Below are 16124 nucleotides of genomic sequence, written 5' to 3'. Positions count from 1 at the left end.
AATAGTCGAAAGTGATTGGAAGGCAGCTAACACCTTCCACGCCCACCATTTCCCCAAACACTTCCAATCAAAATTTTGAGATAGCCATTTTGTTTAGCGTAGTTGATTTCCAGATAAAAAATATGGTTTTAAGGAAGTCACTCCCCCACAACCCTCAGGGCAAGGGTTTCAACTTGAATTGAAGTTATCAAGTATTTTGCAGTAGGTTGCATAGGTTGCATCAAGACATGGCTAATTGTAGACAGAAAAGCCCAGACAGATTGTCCAAGTAATTGAGAGGCAAATGCTTAAATGGCTGGGGCAGGGTAAATGGCGGGAGTATGCATGACTCTCTTATTGGACACATACTTGTTTGTTAGTTTTTGGAAAGGCATGCTTGCCTAGAGTCACAGGCATGTTGACCAGGAATTTAAAATTGACATAAGACCGTTAGATTGCCTGTAATGAGAGGCAAACAAGGCACGCCCGCCTATGGTCTTAAGAAGGTTGACCGAGAATTTAGAATTGACATAGGACCATTTATTTGCTTGAAATAACAGGCCAACAATCGTTTAAAGCCATCTTTATCTTTCAAATAGTACCTATTCGTTGCCTAAGCTCAGCCCCACATTCATCGAAAATTTCAATTTTTCATAAGCTTTTCAAAATTTTGGGTCACTTGCCCGAGACTCTGGGCGGGAGCATCACCCAAATATTGTCCCAAATTCCTCTCTCAATTTAGCAACTGTTCACGGATGTCCACCGTCTCCAGTCACTTTCCCAATAGTATCTATTCATTGCCTCAGCTCAGTTCAGCAATCTGAGCGAATTTCCACTTTTTCAAGTTTTGGGTCGCTTGCCTGAGACTATGGGCAGGTGAGGTGGGCGCCTCCAAAAATTGTCCTAACTTCCTCTCTCGTCTTAGAACTTATTCACGGATGCCTAAAGCCGTGAACGGTTAGACTGTTTCTCTAGTGGTAACCATGCATGCGCTACACACATACCAACAATATTTTTTTCATTTTCACATGGGGTCCCAATCTCGCCCATGTCCATCGCTTAGCATTCAGGTTACACACATACCAACACTATTTTTTTTTCATTTTCACATGGGGTTCCAATCTAGCCCATGTCCATCGCTTAGCATTCAGGATACACACATACCAAGAATAATTTTTTTTTTCATTTTCACATTGGGTCCCAATCTAGTCCATGTCGATCGCTTAACATTCAGGCCTTAACAAATAAAGCCCAGATAGTCAGACCCCAACGCTCAAATCTGAACACTGAACGCTAAAAAATGTCCAAATTTTGTATAATAATTATTTAAAGATTTGCATCTGAACCCCTGATGATAATCCACAGACCTTATATGAGGGGGTCACTATGCATTGAAAATAGTGAAAAATGAAATTTGCTCAGAAAGCTGGACTGAGCTGAGGCAATGAATAGACACTATTTGGAAAGTGATTGGAGACGGCGGGCACCCCCTCCCCGCCTATCCTGGACTGAAAGAAGCTTGAATGCAAAGTGGTGGACATGGGCTAGATTGGGATTCCATGTGAAAATGAAAAAATATTGCTGGTATGTGTTTGCCACATGGTTACTGCCTGAGCAACGGTCTAACCATTCACGGCATTAGACATCCGTGAACAAGTGCAAGAGCGAGAGAGAAATTTGGGACAATTTTTGGGGGCGTCCAACCGGCCCAGAGTCCCAGGCAAATGACCCAAACTTGAAAAATTGAAATTTGTTCAAATTACGGGGCTGAGCTGTGCCAATGAATAGGTACTATTTGGAAGATGTTTGGAGAGAGATTAGGTGGGAAAAAGCATAGTATAAGGGTACAATAGTAGAACCCAAAAAACTACCACAAATCAGCATCGATAAATAAATGAAACCCAAAACGAACAGAAATTACAATAAATAACCGAGTCAAACTCAAAACGAGCAGAAATTAACATGAGTAGGGTTCAAAATCCCTATGCCTTCCCAAGGCCAGAACATAATTTGCACTTTACTGAAAAAATATAAATTTTTTTACTTTTATAACTTTAATAAATCAAATGATGTTAACACTTTAATTACTAAATATCAGTATATGCATATGAAACTGACAATGCTCATTCTTTTGTATTTTTTCAGTAAAGTGCAAATTATGTTCCGGCCTTGGGAAGGCATAGGGGTTTTGAACCCTACTCATGTTAATTTCTGGTCGTTTTGAGTTTGAATCGGTCATTTATTGTAATTTCTGTTCGTTTTGGGTTTCATTTATTTATCGATTCTGATTTGTCTTAGTTTCACGCTTGGTCTATTATTTGATTTTATTTTTGTTCGTTTTGGTTTAATGGAGTTCTTTACTTTTCTTTGAAAAACGTATTTTGTGGAAAAAGTTTTTTTAATTAATAAGTTAAAATGGAGACCTAAATACCCGTATCTACCATTCAAGTCTTTAGAACAAATAAATAAGATAATACCTTTGCCGCTAAATCAAACACCTTATCTGGTTTAGGAGGTTCCGGCGGTGGTTTAGGCCCATCAGAATCACCAAGAAGAATATTTACAAGCATGTACTCCATTAGTGCCATGAAGACAAACCTGAACAATAAAAGAAAGAACAAGTAAGAAATCGCATTCACATTTTGATATCACCCATATCATAGGTTACAAGGTTGCAAAGCGGTCTTTTATTGTTTATTTGAAAATTACTTAATAAAAGAAAAGAAAGGAGAACATAAGAGGATAACAGAGAGACAAAATAATGGATAGAGCAGAGAGACAAAATAATGAAACAAGATAGAGTGTGAACAATTTTCTTTTTCTTTACCGAATAAAACAAGTATGGTTATAAAAAAAAGACCGTATGTATAGCAGAAAAACCAATATTTTGGCTTTCAAAACATTCAGCTGTTTTTTTTTGGGGGGGGGGCTACTTTTATAGCACTAATTTATTTAGTAATAATGAATTTTATGACTGAACTCTCCAGTACGCTAGTAATATCTAATCTGGTTTAATTTAGAATGATTTTAAAAATACATTGATGCAATATATTTACCTGCCTTGTATGTGATTCTGGGAATTTTTGATTCTGGAGTTTGCAAAATAAGTTGTTCTCATTTTCTTGGTCACAAAAATAATTTTGAAAATCAAGCTATTGTCAGTGGAAATATATTCACGTGTGTTGAAGATCAATAAACCAGTGAAATAGTAGCTCAACATAAAAAGTAGTTTTCATTTTTTGTTCTCCTATTGAATTCATATCTGTCTACGTAATGTCCCTTGAATTACTGCAACTGATTCGTCTAATTTGATAAGAATTTACAGCTTTCTCTATTCAATCATTTGGAGACAAAACCTCTCAAAGGAGAAAAAGTGGGACATAAGATACTTTTTATATAATTAGAATCGGAAATCTATTTTGCACAGATCAATTGAGGGCTAAAGAAGAACTAAGAGAATCCTTGGAGACGACAGCTATTGACAAAAGGATTAGTAAAATGATCAAATAGAAAGGTAACTGATTAGTCAGCGAAGCCATTCCAACTGGAAACCTGGAATTTTTATATATCAGCTTTGGAGCCAAGAGCACTACTGGTGGTTATAAAAATACCATGAATATTTACTAAAAAAGAAGATAGGAAAAAAGAAAAAGGCCCAAGAGCCGAAAAACGCCCAAATGACTTGACCTCATTTTTCAGGGACGAATTGCCAGGGATGCCATTTATTTACTCACCTAAGAGATATTTTATCTCTGAAATGAGTCATTGGTGACGTATCCATGCCTGGCTTGTCACTATATGATAGAAAATGTGGTTCAGAAACGGGACACATCACAGCGCGTAAATCGTAATTGCTGTAGTAGTGTAGTTGCTATTTGAAATTTTGTCATTGCGCACGCACGGAGTCAAAGTCATGAAGAAATGTACGAAACTGATCTGTCCCAAAAATATTTAATGGAGATGATAGGAATTCTCCATATTGTGTAATATTCATACTGTGCTGAGCAATTCATCTGAGTAGCCTTGTCTTGGTAGGAGAGAGGCAACAGCACAGTCAACTTAACTTTGACAGTTGCGGGTTAGCAGACATGAAGGGTTAGATGGCGATTAACACAAACTACGTTTGAGATGCGTACTTGGAATTGAGAGCAAAGTATTGAAGCTATTGAAATATTTGCCTTTGTATTTTACGGTTACAAAATTAAGAAACTTGTACATGTTCCTTACTGAAATAAAATTATCCTGCGTAATTTCACCCCCCCCCCTTTCTCAATTTATCAATCTTTACTCTAAGGTCTGTTTTTTTTTCATGATGCTTCAAGTGATTTGAAACGCGATCAGTAAATAAAATAGTTGCATCGACCACCCAGATACATTTTTCGCACTCTATAAGGGCTTAGGTAAAACACAAGTCAAACTTTTGCAAATAGAGTTGGGGCTGAGGTAAGTGGCACTTCTTATAATGCAAGATCATTTCTGTTTGGTTCAAATTTTAATATTGCATTTTATTTAGAAAAATTCATCTTTTCAAAATAATTTGTGTTAATCTACATATTCTTATTCTAATTTATTATTAGAAATTGCACAACTGGTCTAATAAGTGCTTTTACATTCCAATAAAAACTTATATTTTGAACAAACTCATTTGAAAAAATAAACTTCATACCTTTTGGTATGAAAATTGGATGTTCCAGTTCCCTTTTAAGAGTAAAAAATGATGAAGGGCAACCAGTCCCCCTCCAACTACCACTCTTTTCACCAAACGCATTTGATTAAAATTGGGAGACAGCCATTTTGTTCAAAATAGTCCAAAGAGCATATAACAATGCCTCCAGGGTTGACAAAACCCCCCAGAGCCCTGGGGCAAGGATTGCAAGTGACACTCTGTAGGCACATAAGGTTTTTGTAGAATGAGTGATCCTATAAACTTCAGATTGGGCTCATTTGATTTGAAATTGAAAGTTCTAGTGCCCTTTTTAAGGTTCAATCAGTTTCAACCAAAAATTTTGAGATGGTAGTTTTATTCACCATAGTTGAAGGGTCCAGAAATTACGTCTTCGAGGATGACGACCCCTCAAAGCCCTTAGGGCAAGGGTTGTAAGTGATGACCTGGGGGCATATAAGGTTTCTTATAGAAAGGATGATCGTATGTACTTTGGAGGATTACCAATCATTGGATTGGTAATCAGAAGTTCTAGTGCCCTTTTAGAGAGTCAAAGTGATCAGAGGGCAGCTACCTCCCCCCCACACACGTTGTGTTTTCCCGAAATGCATCCAATAGAAATTTTGACATGGCTATTTCGTTCAAAATAGTCCAAAGATTATACAACAAGGCTTTTGGGGCTGATACAAACTATCAGAGCCTGGGGGCAAGTGTTTTAAGTTGTGTCCCGGGGGCATTTAAGATTTTTGTGGAAGGGATAGCTGTGTAAACTTTAGTGGTGGCTCATTTGGTTGGAAGTAGGAAGTTCTAGCTCCCTTTTAAGAGTCAAAATTATAGAGTTCAACTAGCCCCCTCTCCTACTCCGCTTTTTACCAAACGCAGCTGATTGAAAGTGTGAAATAGTCATACTGTTCAAAATAGTTTAAAGAACATATAACAAGGTTCTTCAGGGTTGACACAATTCCCCAGAGCCCTGGGGAAAGGGTTGCAAGCTTTACCCTGGGGGTATATAGGGTTTTTTACTGAATGGGTGGTCATGTAAATTTCAGATGGGGCTCATTTGATTTGAAATTGAAAGTTATAGTGCTCTTTTTAAGAGTCAAACTGATCTGAGAGCAACAAGCCACCCCCTCTCCCCTGGGGGTATATAGGGTTTTTTACTGAATGGGTGGTCATGTAAATTTCAGATGGGGCTCATTTGATTTGAAATTGAAAGTTATAGTGCTCTTTTTAAGAGTCAAACTGATCTGAGAGCAACCAGCCACCCCCTTTCCCCACGCCCATCATTTCCCAAAGCAAACATTCAAACAAAGTTTTGAGACATCTGTTGTTTCAGTATTGTCGAATGGTTAAGTCAGGACTAAAACTTCCGTAGCAAGTGCTACTAAGGCTGAGGATATTGAAATAAACATATGAGGAAACGTTGAAAGGGAAATTTGAACTAATTCAAAACATACTATGTACATACAGATTGCTGATACAGGCGCATCAGCAATATTGTTGGACCGACTTATCTTATCAAAAAGAAACTTCAGGGGCATCATGAGTGAGATGTTCAGTTGACCAAAAGGCAAAAAGGCCCTTTTACTACTGCTATTAATACTGCTGCTACTGCTGTTACTACTACTACTAAATGCATGTCACTTCTAACACTACTGCCACTGCTGCTTTTACTAATACAATTACAACTAATAAACTACTCCAACTACTACTTCTATTGCAAAAACTTGTAAATATTAAGGTGAAAAGGGTGCCAAAAGGGAACCAAAAGCGCACATCAGCAATATTTTTGGAACAGCTTACCGTGTCAAGGTGAAAATTTTGGGCATCATGAAAGAGATGTTCAACTAATCAAAAGGTAAGATTTACATGCTACTACCGCTATTAATACTGTTGCTACTACTGTTACTTCTACTACTAATGCAACACTAACACTGCAACTACTTCTCCTACTACTGCCGCAACTACTGTGATACTAGCACTTTTAACACTAAGTCTATGAAGGTAAAATTTGTGAGTAACAAAAGACACTATGTGCATTTAGGTTGTCAAAATAATGTATCTTAAGAATTGATTTGTGCATTAAGCTGAAACTCTCAGAGAATGCTTGAAGAGAAGGATCAATTGACCAAAAAGCAATATGTGCCCACTGTTACTAATACTACTACCACGGCTACATTTACTAGTTCTACTACTACTTTTACTATTGATCCAACTACTGCTTCTATTTCAACTATTTATAAGGCTAACGGTATTAAGATGAAAATTTCAGGAAGTACATGAATATACAGGTTATCAAAAGGGCATACCGACAATGTCATAGCGATGGATAATTGTATTTAGTTGAGTACTAATACTACTACTGTGACTACTATTACAATAATACCTAAGGGCATGAAGACGAAATTGCCAGAGAAGTTTTAGGGGGAAGGTAAACTGAATCACAACACGCTATCCGTATGCAGAAAGGGCATATCAGCAATATCTGAGGAAGAGTTTCGCGTGAGAAATTGAAACTTACAAGGCTTGTTGTGGTGAATCTTGAACTAACTGAAGGACAATATTTGCATTATAATACTACTGCTTTTACTCCTACAACTGCTACTACTGCTGCTATTATCATTACTTCTACTACTACTACTGCTACTAAAGCTAAGACTACTATTATTAATTCCACGGCTTCTACTACTACTGTTACTACTATAATTACTGATGCTAGTACAACGGCAACTAAAGCTAAGGGTAGTAAGGCGAACATTTTGGGCAATGTTGAAACTGTATTGAATTAAATTGAAACACACTTTGCCCACATAGGTTGCCAAGAGGACGTATCAGCAATGCTTCAGGAACGGTTGATGGTATTAAGTTGAAACTTTCATCGTGTGTTGAAGGGGATGTTGAAAAAAAAACCCAAAGGGGCTACATACATACTGCTACTAATGCTACAACTGCTGCTGCAACTAGTGCTACTACACAAGCTAAGGGTATTAAGGAGAAGCTTTTAAGGAATATTTAGGTGGATGTTGAACTAAATCAAAACAAACTATGATCATGTAGATTTTCAACAGGGTGACAAAGCAATATCACAATAACGGCTTACACTATGTAAGTTAGACCTTTCAGCGTAAGTTGCTGCTGATTTTGAACTAGCAAGAAGACACTGTAATATTATTAATAATTTATTTTAACCCTCTATAACAAAAAATTTTAAAATTCTGAAAAGTGGAGTAAAGAGGATAGAAAAAAGGATAAAAGACGCCCAAAAGATACAGACTGGAAAATACAAAACTGGAAAAATACGAGAAATGGACAAAGAAAAATTGGAAGAAACATAATCATAAAAAGAATAAGAAATACAAACAATTCAACATATTATAAAATATCTTTATTAGAAGGACATGACAATGACAAGTGATGGACCTAGCTAATTAACGATACCATTGGAAAGTACGGATTCTAATAGAAAAGTATGTGTATGCTTTTAATACTACTTCTACGGTTAATGGAACTAATGACACTAAGGCCATTTGGAGGAGTTTCAATTAAACGAAAAAACTATATACATGCAGGTATTAAAAGGACATATGATCAGTATTATAGGTAGCGCTGCTCTATCATAGCTAGTAATATCATTGATATTTTAAAAGAGCTATTCTGATTGGAAATTAAAAGTTGTAGTGCCCTTTATAAGAGTCAAAAGTGATTAGAGGACAATCAGCCTCCCTCCTTAGCTAGTTATTTTACAAACACTTCCAATCAAAGTTTTAAGACAGCTATTTTGTTTAGCATAGCTGAAGGGTTTAGTTACTACATCTATAGGGTTATTGGGTAGGTCAACCCCCACTTTATGCAATTTACCCATTATGCTTAAAAAATTAAATGTTGCTTAAAAATTCAATCAAAACGCACTGTTAGTATGCTGGTTGCCAATGAGACATCTTAGCAATATCCCAATAACAACTGAGGGTATTAAGTTCAAACTTTTGAGGCTACTTCTGCTCTTAAACTTTCACTAAATCAAAAGAGTGTAAGTGTATTCAGGCTGCCAAAGAGTTGCCAACTAGAGGAGGTATAAAACTAAATTGAACACTACTGTTTGTGTCAAGATTTTCAAAAGGGTGTATGCTGTTTAAAACCCTTGAAGAAGTCCCTCTAGCATACAAATTACATCAAAAATTTTTAAAGAAAAAACTGAAAAGATTTAAACTATTATTCTTTTTTTCCCTGAAAAACACTATGTCAATATAAAACGAACAGAAATTACAATAAATAATCAAGGCAAACTCAAAACGAGCAGAAATTAACATAAGTAGGCCTAAAAACCCCCATATCTTCTGAAGGCCAGAAGATACTTTGCAGTTTACTGGAAAAAAATAAATGTTTTCACTTTTATAACTTTAATAAATCAAAAAATATTAAGATTTTAAGGAATAAATATCAGCTCATGTTTTTTAAACTGACAATGCACATTCATTTGTATTTTTTCAGTAAAGTGTAAATTATTTTCTGGGCTTAAGAAGGCATAGGGGTTTGAGGCCTACTAATGTTAATTTCTGCTCGTTTTGAGTTTGAATCAGTTATTTATTGTAATTTCTGTTGGTTTCGGGTTTCATTTATTTATTGATGATGATTTGTGGTAGTTTTACGCTTGGTAGGTTATTTGATTCTATTTCTGGTCATTTTTTGTTCCATGGGGTTTTTTACTTTTCTTTGAAAAATTTATTTTGTGAAAAAAGTGTTTCTATTTAATAATAGAAAACCGCTAAGCAGTATGTCATAAGGCAGTTCAATTTAAGAAATTCATTAGAGATGCACAATTGTTAAATTGATTCATGTGGAGGATAAATTCAGAGAATGTAATTCGAACTGTTCAGTTGCCAAAGACAACATTAAATTATTAGGCAGTTTAGCTTAAGGAGAGTCGTTCAATTTTTCCGTGCCTGCTTACAATGAAGAAACCGAAAAAACAGAATACGAAGTGAAATAAAAGAAATAAAAACATGTTTGACATTGAAAATTTAATGCAGATGTTTCATTCACAAAAATAGTTGAACCGTACGGTGAACCGTAAAGTTCGATAAAAGCTATTCTTTAATGCTCTTTGTTATTCAATAAAAAAAACAAGTTTTTTCAAATGAAAGTAAGGAGCAATAATAAAACTTAAAATGAACAGAAATTTTTACGTATATGAGGGGGTTCTTCCCCTCGTCAGTACCTCGCTCTGTACGCTAAAGTTTGAATTTAGTCCCAATTCTTTAAGAATGACACTTGAATCACAAAAGCCGTTTAATTGGAATAAATAACTCTTTTGAAAGTACTAAAAAAAACTTAAGCGTAAAGACTGAGGTATTGACGAGGGCGAGAACCCCTTCATATACGTAATAATTTTTGTTCGTTTTATGTTTTAATGTTGCTTCTTACTTTCAGTTGAAAAAACGTATTCTTTTTGTTTAATTTCTGATCGTTTTTAAATAATAGTGGGAAATCCGGTGCCCCCTTCATGGAAAATTCCCTTCCTCCATGGAAAGGTCCTCCAGCGTAAACCCCTTCTCCTGATGCGCCCACCTGAAAAAAATCCTGAACACGTCTGTATACTTCGCAATTACCAATACTAAATTTAAACAATGGGCAAATTGAAAAACTTGCAACCCTTACCCCGGGACTTTGTGGGGATTAGGGCATCATCAAATACATAGTTATTAGATTTTTTGAATATGCTGAACAAAATGACTATTTCAAAATTTGATCGGGTTACTTTGGGAAAAATAAGTGGGAGAGGGGGCCTAGTTGCCCTCCAATTCTTTTAGTGACTTAAAAAGTGCACTAGAACTTTTAATTTCCTTTCGAATGAGCCATCTCACGATATTCTCGGACCAGTGGGTTGATACGATCACACCTGGAAAAAAAACGAAAAAAAAAACAAACAAACAAAAAACAAATAAATTAACACGCATCCGTGATCTTCCTTCTAGCAAAAAATACAAAATTCCATATTTTTGCAGATAGGAGCTTTAAACCTCTACAGTAGGCTTCTCTGATATGCTGAATCTGATAGTGTAGTTTTCATTAAGACTTTATTACTTTTAGGGGGTGTTTCTTCCTTTTTTTCTAAAATAAGGCAAATTTTCTCAGGTTCGTAACTTTTGATGGGTAAGACTAAACTTGATAAGACTTATATATTCGAAATCAGCATACAAATTTGATTCTTTTGTTGTATCTATTGGTATCAAAGTTCCGTTTTTTAGAGTTTCGATTACTATTGAACCGGGTCGCTCCTTACTTACAGTTCGCTACCCCGAACTGTTTGAAAATTCTTCACCTTGGATGATGCATCGAGGATTCCATAAATGGATTGGATCTACGAGTTAGAAAACCTTGTGAAAGACACAGCAAAAATTTTGCAAATCAATGCTATGTAATTCTCATTTTTCGACGCTCAGTGATGGACAACATCAAACTGTTCGTGGTAAGGAGTGACCCGGCTCAATAGTAACCGAAACTCTAAAAACAAAATTTTGATACCAATAGATACATCAAAAGAATCAAATTTTTATGCTTATATCAAATATATGAATTTCATCAATTTTCATCTTGCAAACAACAAGCAACGCGCCTGAGAATATGTTCATCAATTTTGAAAAAAGGGGGAAACATCATCTAAGAGTGACGAAATCGTACCCAAAATCCCAACATCAAAGCCAGCATACTAGAGAACCTTGCCGCAAAGTTATCAAGCTCGTATCTCCAAAAATATAGAATTTTGTATTTTTTTGCCAGAAGAAAGATCACGGATGCATGTTTATTTGTTAGTTTGTTTGCTTGTTTTTTCCCCAGGGGTGATCCTATCGACCCAGCGGTCCTAGAATATCATGGCAGGGCTCATTTGAACAGAAATTGAAAGTTCTAGTGCCCTTTTTAAATAACCAAAAAGATTGGAGGAAGTTTTCATGGGGGAAGAGACATTGCTAGGAAGGAAGCGCCGGGTTTCCCAGCATTATTTAAAAAACGATCAGAAATTAAATAGAAAAAACAAGTTTTTTCAGCTTAAACAAAGGAGCAACATCAAAACTTAAAGTGAACAGAAATTATTACGTATATGAGGGGGTGTACCCCCAAGTCAATACCTCGCTCTTTACGCTATAGTTTTTTAGTACTTTCATAAGAGCTATTTATTCTAATTAAACGGCCTTTGGGATTAAGGGCCTTGGTTCAATTAAAAGCACTTTATATAATAAAAAGTTGCAATGTTTATTAACTGGACATGTAAATTGTCAAACAACTAATATTATCTATTTACTAGAATGTAAAAATTTTCATTTACAATATGTGGGGGAAACAATTAACGACATATATAAGAGGTTTTCGGGACATAAAACTACAATTACCGGAAAAAAAACTAACAATTATCTAGTTCTTCATTGTAATAATGGTACTTGCTCTATATCTAATCTACCTATTACAATTTTAGAAAATCTGGACCTAAAAAACTTTACCAAAGAAGAGAAAAATAATAAATTACGCAGACGAGAAGATTATTGGATCCATGCTCTGGGTAGCGCTTATCCTTTTGGGCTAAATGATCAAGTTGTGTGAAACCTGGACATTAAAAGATGAAAACGAGCGCAACCTCCTTGCGTTCGAAATGACATGTCTGCACCGGATAGCCAATATTAAATATACTGACCATGTCACAAACGAAGAAGTGTGAAGAAGGGTGAAGTCACAAGACACTATCTGGAACAAAATTTGAAAACAGCAGCTGCACTGGTTCGGCCACGTAAAACGAATGAATCCCGAACGACTACCCAAGATCGCGCTTGAAGGGACAACTGAAGGACTTAGACCACGGGGAAGACCGCGCAAAAGATGGATCGAAAACTTTGACCGACAACGCATTGCCCAACTATCCCGAACCACACTTGACAGAACAGCATATCGAGCCCTAGTTCATCGGATTTCTTTGAAAGGAGTGGTCCTAAAACGTCCCATGAGGATGGATGGGACTTAAGTAAGTAAGTAAGTAAGTAAAACCACACCTGACATTCATTATATCTTCATTTTGTATTTTTATTAAATATCACGATAATATGTCACGATAAAAAAATCACGATTGACGTATTTACAACATCTTCATTTTGTACTTTTAAAATATCACAGCGGATTTTTTTGCTGTAAGTATTTTTAATCTGATTTTAAGACATGGAAAAAAAGTTGAAAAATTTCAGTTAAAAAATCTAAGTAAAAATGTTACTCTCTCTCACTTCGAGGGGTATGGACCCCGTTCATCTTCATTAGGATACTAGGTCTATCCATGTCTCGTTCAAAAACAGTAAAAAAAATTTAATGGGGGGGAGGGACAGCGTTTCAATTATTATATATGTTTGTGTGACGAATATATATATACATATGTATAATAAATTTCTCTATTTATCTATCTCCCTCTCTCTCTCTCTCTCTCTCTCTCTCTCTCTCGTTTCTCTCTCTCTCACTCTGTTTTTATTTTCTAGCAATCAGAGGTCGTTGTAAGGCAATACAAGTTTTTGGTGACTTGACAGTGACAAACATTCATGTATACGACGTATTTAAACAGTCGAAGGTGAAGATTACGCCCAACGCTGAATATACCTTGTGGACAAACAGTTCCTGTCTATGCCCTAGAATTGAGCTAGGTAAGTTATTTACTTAAATTTTTTAAACTTTTTCTGTTTAATTTTATTTGATCTTTTTTAACTTGTTTCAATTTCTATATTAGTCTTAAAATAAGTTTCTAATTCTTATTATAATTTTTTTTATTCTTTATTTAATTTTAATTTTTAAAATGTTTTATACGTAAATCAAATGAATTATAAAATAATTATTCTAGTTTATTTTTTTGTATTTCTTTACTCGTATAAATTAGAACCTTGGAATCTTTTACTTCTCCGTATATTTTTTCTTAAATAGGGGAGTTAATTTTTAATTTGCCTACTTTTATTTTGGTGACTTGTGTCACTTACTTTGGTTATTCATTTGTTTTTATTTACATTTTGGGGCACAATTCTTTTCTCTTTGCTTTATTTCCTGAACAGTAAGTAATTCCAGCTAAGATAGAGCGATATAATTTACTTTTAATGTGCTTAAAATTTCCCAAAAAATTAGCTAGAATAACATATTTACTTAAAAATAAGCATTTTAACCGTAAAAGATTGGCAGGATTACTCTGAACAAGATTTGGCTTCATCCATATCCCTGATAAATAAAACGGCAGGAGGTGCAAAATTTTGTAACATGAGAAAAAATTTACTATTTCTATCCCAAAAGCTTTCTTTTGAAACCTCTAATCACCAAAACTCAGTCACAATGATCAATTGTCAAAAGGAGTAAATTTAGTATTTGGTTCTAAACAAATACAAAGTTTGTGTGTATGATGACATTTATCTTGTACAAATATTATACAATGTTTATGCTATGTATGAGATCATCATTTTTCCCACAATGCTACTATTCACAAAAATCACTCACAAAAGTACATTTTTCAAAATGAGTAGATTTAATATCTGATTTTCCCCGAATACAACATTGTGTTTACGATGGGATTTACCTCATACAATTATCATACAATGTGATACTGCGTCTGAGATTGTTACTTTTCACACAATGTAACTATCCATTCACAAAAATCACTCACAATATATTGAGTTTGTCAAAATGAATGGATTTGATGTCTGGTTCTCCCTATATACAAATTTGTGTTTATGACGAGATTTATGACCTGAATTGAAAATTTGCCAAAACATTTTTATTTACTCAAATAAACCAAACTGAATATATTTTTGAAATCTATTACAACTTTGTACCAAAATAATGAATATCCTCTAGAGTCAATGATGACAAACAGGGTGTAAATTTGACGTTCCAGTTACTAGGTCTGTTTTACAAGTACAGGTAGTAGACATTTCCTCCAACCTGGTGGCAGCGGGTATCCAACCCCGAACGCCGAAATTTATTGATGTTACTGTGAATTTCCACGTGTTTAAAATTGAATGAATAATGGTAACACCTCCAGTAGTGGTGCAGTGGGTTTGATCTCAGTTTGGTAATGTGGGGACCAGAGTTGAATCCTGGCTGTAGCTACACAGTGCAGGGTAACGCAAGGACCTTTGCAGTCAAGAAGCTGTATTAATCTGATACAATACAAAACAATAGTAGCAACGTAACGTGTTAAATTAATTTTCACAGCCGCAGCATGGTTTTTGGACTGATCACAGAGACAAAGATAACTTTAGTGAAATTGTATTTCAGTCGCTTTGAATTTCTACGCAGACCGAACTAGGTTTGTACTGCTGCTCACAAATGAATAATTGAAAACCACAATAAAATTTTAGGACTGAGCTGAAAAAAAATGTTATGTTTGTGAATTTATTGTAATTATGGCCGGTTTCTGTATTTGATAACACTTGAGCTAATACTGATACTCATCAGATGGCCAATTCACCATACCAATATAATTTTTGGATTGAGAAAAGAAAATAACATTATTTTTTACAAAATTTTTGTGACAGTTTCATTGCAGTCGCTGGGAATTTTGTGGTTGCGCTCAAAGCTGAGTTTAGTATTGATGCTCACCGAATGGCAAATTCACAACCATAGCACAGGCAAATTCACAACCATGGCATAGCACAGAAAATGACAATTTTATTACAAAATTTTTTATGCAGTCATATGTCACTAAAACCGTTTCTTCGGTAATCAGGACAGCGCTCTTTTGAAATTTTAATTGGTATAGGAGTTTATTAATTTCAGAACACAAGGTCATATAAATTTGAAATAAAAACTTTCTAATTATGGTAATATATCTAATAGTCTGTTTTTCAATCCTGACAATTATTTTGATTGGTGGGACAATCTGAGGGGTGGGACATATTTTTTTTCTAGAAATTTTATCAATTATAATTGCTGCGGATACTTTATTGCACATTTAAATATTTATTCCCATGACTTCATATTTTTGGCTCTTGGATGGAAGAGGATGTGTCGACAAAGATCCATTCCCAGTTCTCATCCATCTATATAACAGACTTGTTTTGTAACAATATAATTTTCTTAGCTCGTAATAATCCTATTGGTAACCATCAAATTTTCTATTGTGTTATCTACACTACCTTACTGGTTTTAATCAGATTTAAATTTTGCAGCCCACATTCTCAATTTTGAAAATTTTAGATTTCTTGTAAACTGAAATTACCAAATTTCTGCCCCGATTTCAATCTGTTGAGTTCCGACCAGGGAATTGATGTACCAACTTTAGTTTGGCCGATTGAATTTCTAGAGTTGTTGGGCTTCTCTTTGCAGTCAAAGTAAAATTGATATTGGAGTTCGCCAGATGATAAATTAATAACCGCAGCACGTTTCTTGGACCTAGAAAAATTAATATAATTTTTTTGCAGCTTTTTTTAATCACAGTCTCTGAAATTATCTGCTGGCTAACAAAGTTTAAGAACTA

The 16124-nt window shown here is 35.1% G+C and overlaps 1 protein-coding gene across 1 annotated transcript in view; it reads right to left on the bottom strand.

The window, feature by feature from the left end:
- LOC148953789 (glycine receptor subunit alpha-2-like) overlaps positions 1–16124 on the bottom strand; it is a 222983-nt gene that overhangs the window by 22239 nt on the left and 184620 nt on the right. The window contains exons 8-9 of the mRNA XM_089085900.1: positions 7164–7192; positions 2457–2577 (exon numbers count right to left, since the gene is read on the bottom strand). Coding sequence (XP_088942026.1) covers positions 2457–2577; positions 7164–7192 — 150 coding nt within the window. The remainder of the gene's footprint in view (positions 1–2456; positions 2578–7163; positions 7193–16124) is intronic.

This window comes from Artemia sp. Qi Xiang Cuo, chromosome 3, assembly GCF_049724085.1.
Source record: "Artemia sp. Qi Xiang Cuo chromosome 3, ASM4972408v1, whole genome shotgun sequence".
NCBI classification, from domain to species: domain Eukaryota; kingdom Metazoa; phylum Arthropoda; class Branchiopoda; order Anostraca; family Artemiidae; genus Artemia; species Artemia sp. Qi Xiang Cuo.
The sequence above is the reverse complement of the archived record's forward strand: the minus strand, read 5'-3'. Positions and strand labels throughout refer to the sequence as shown.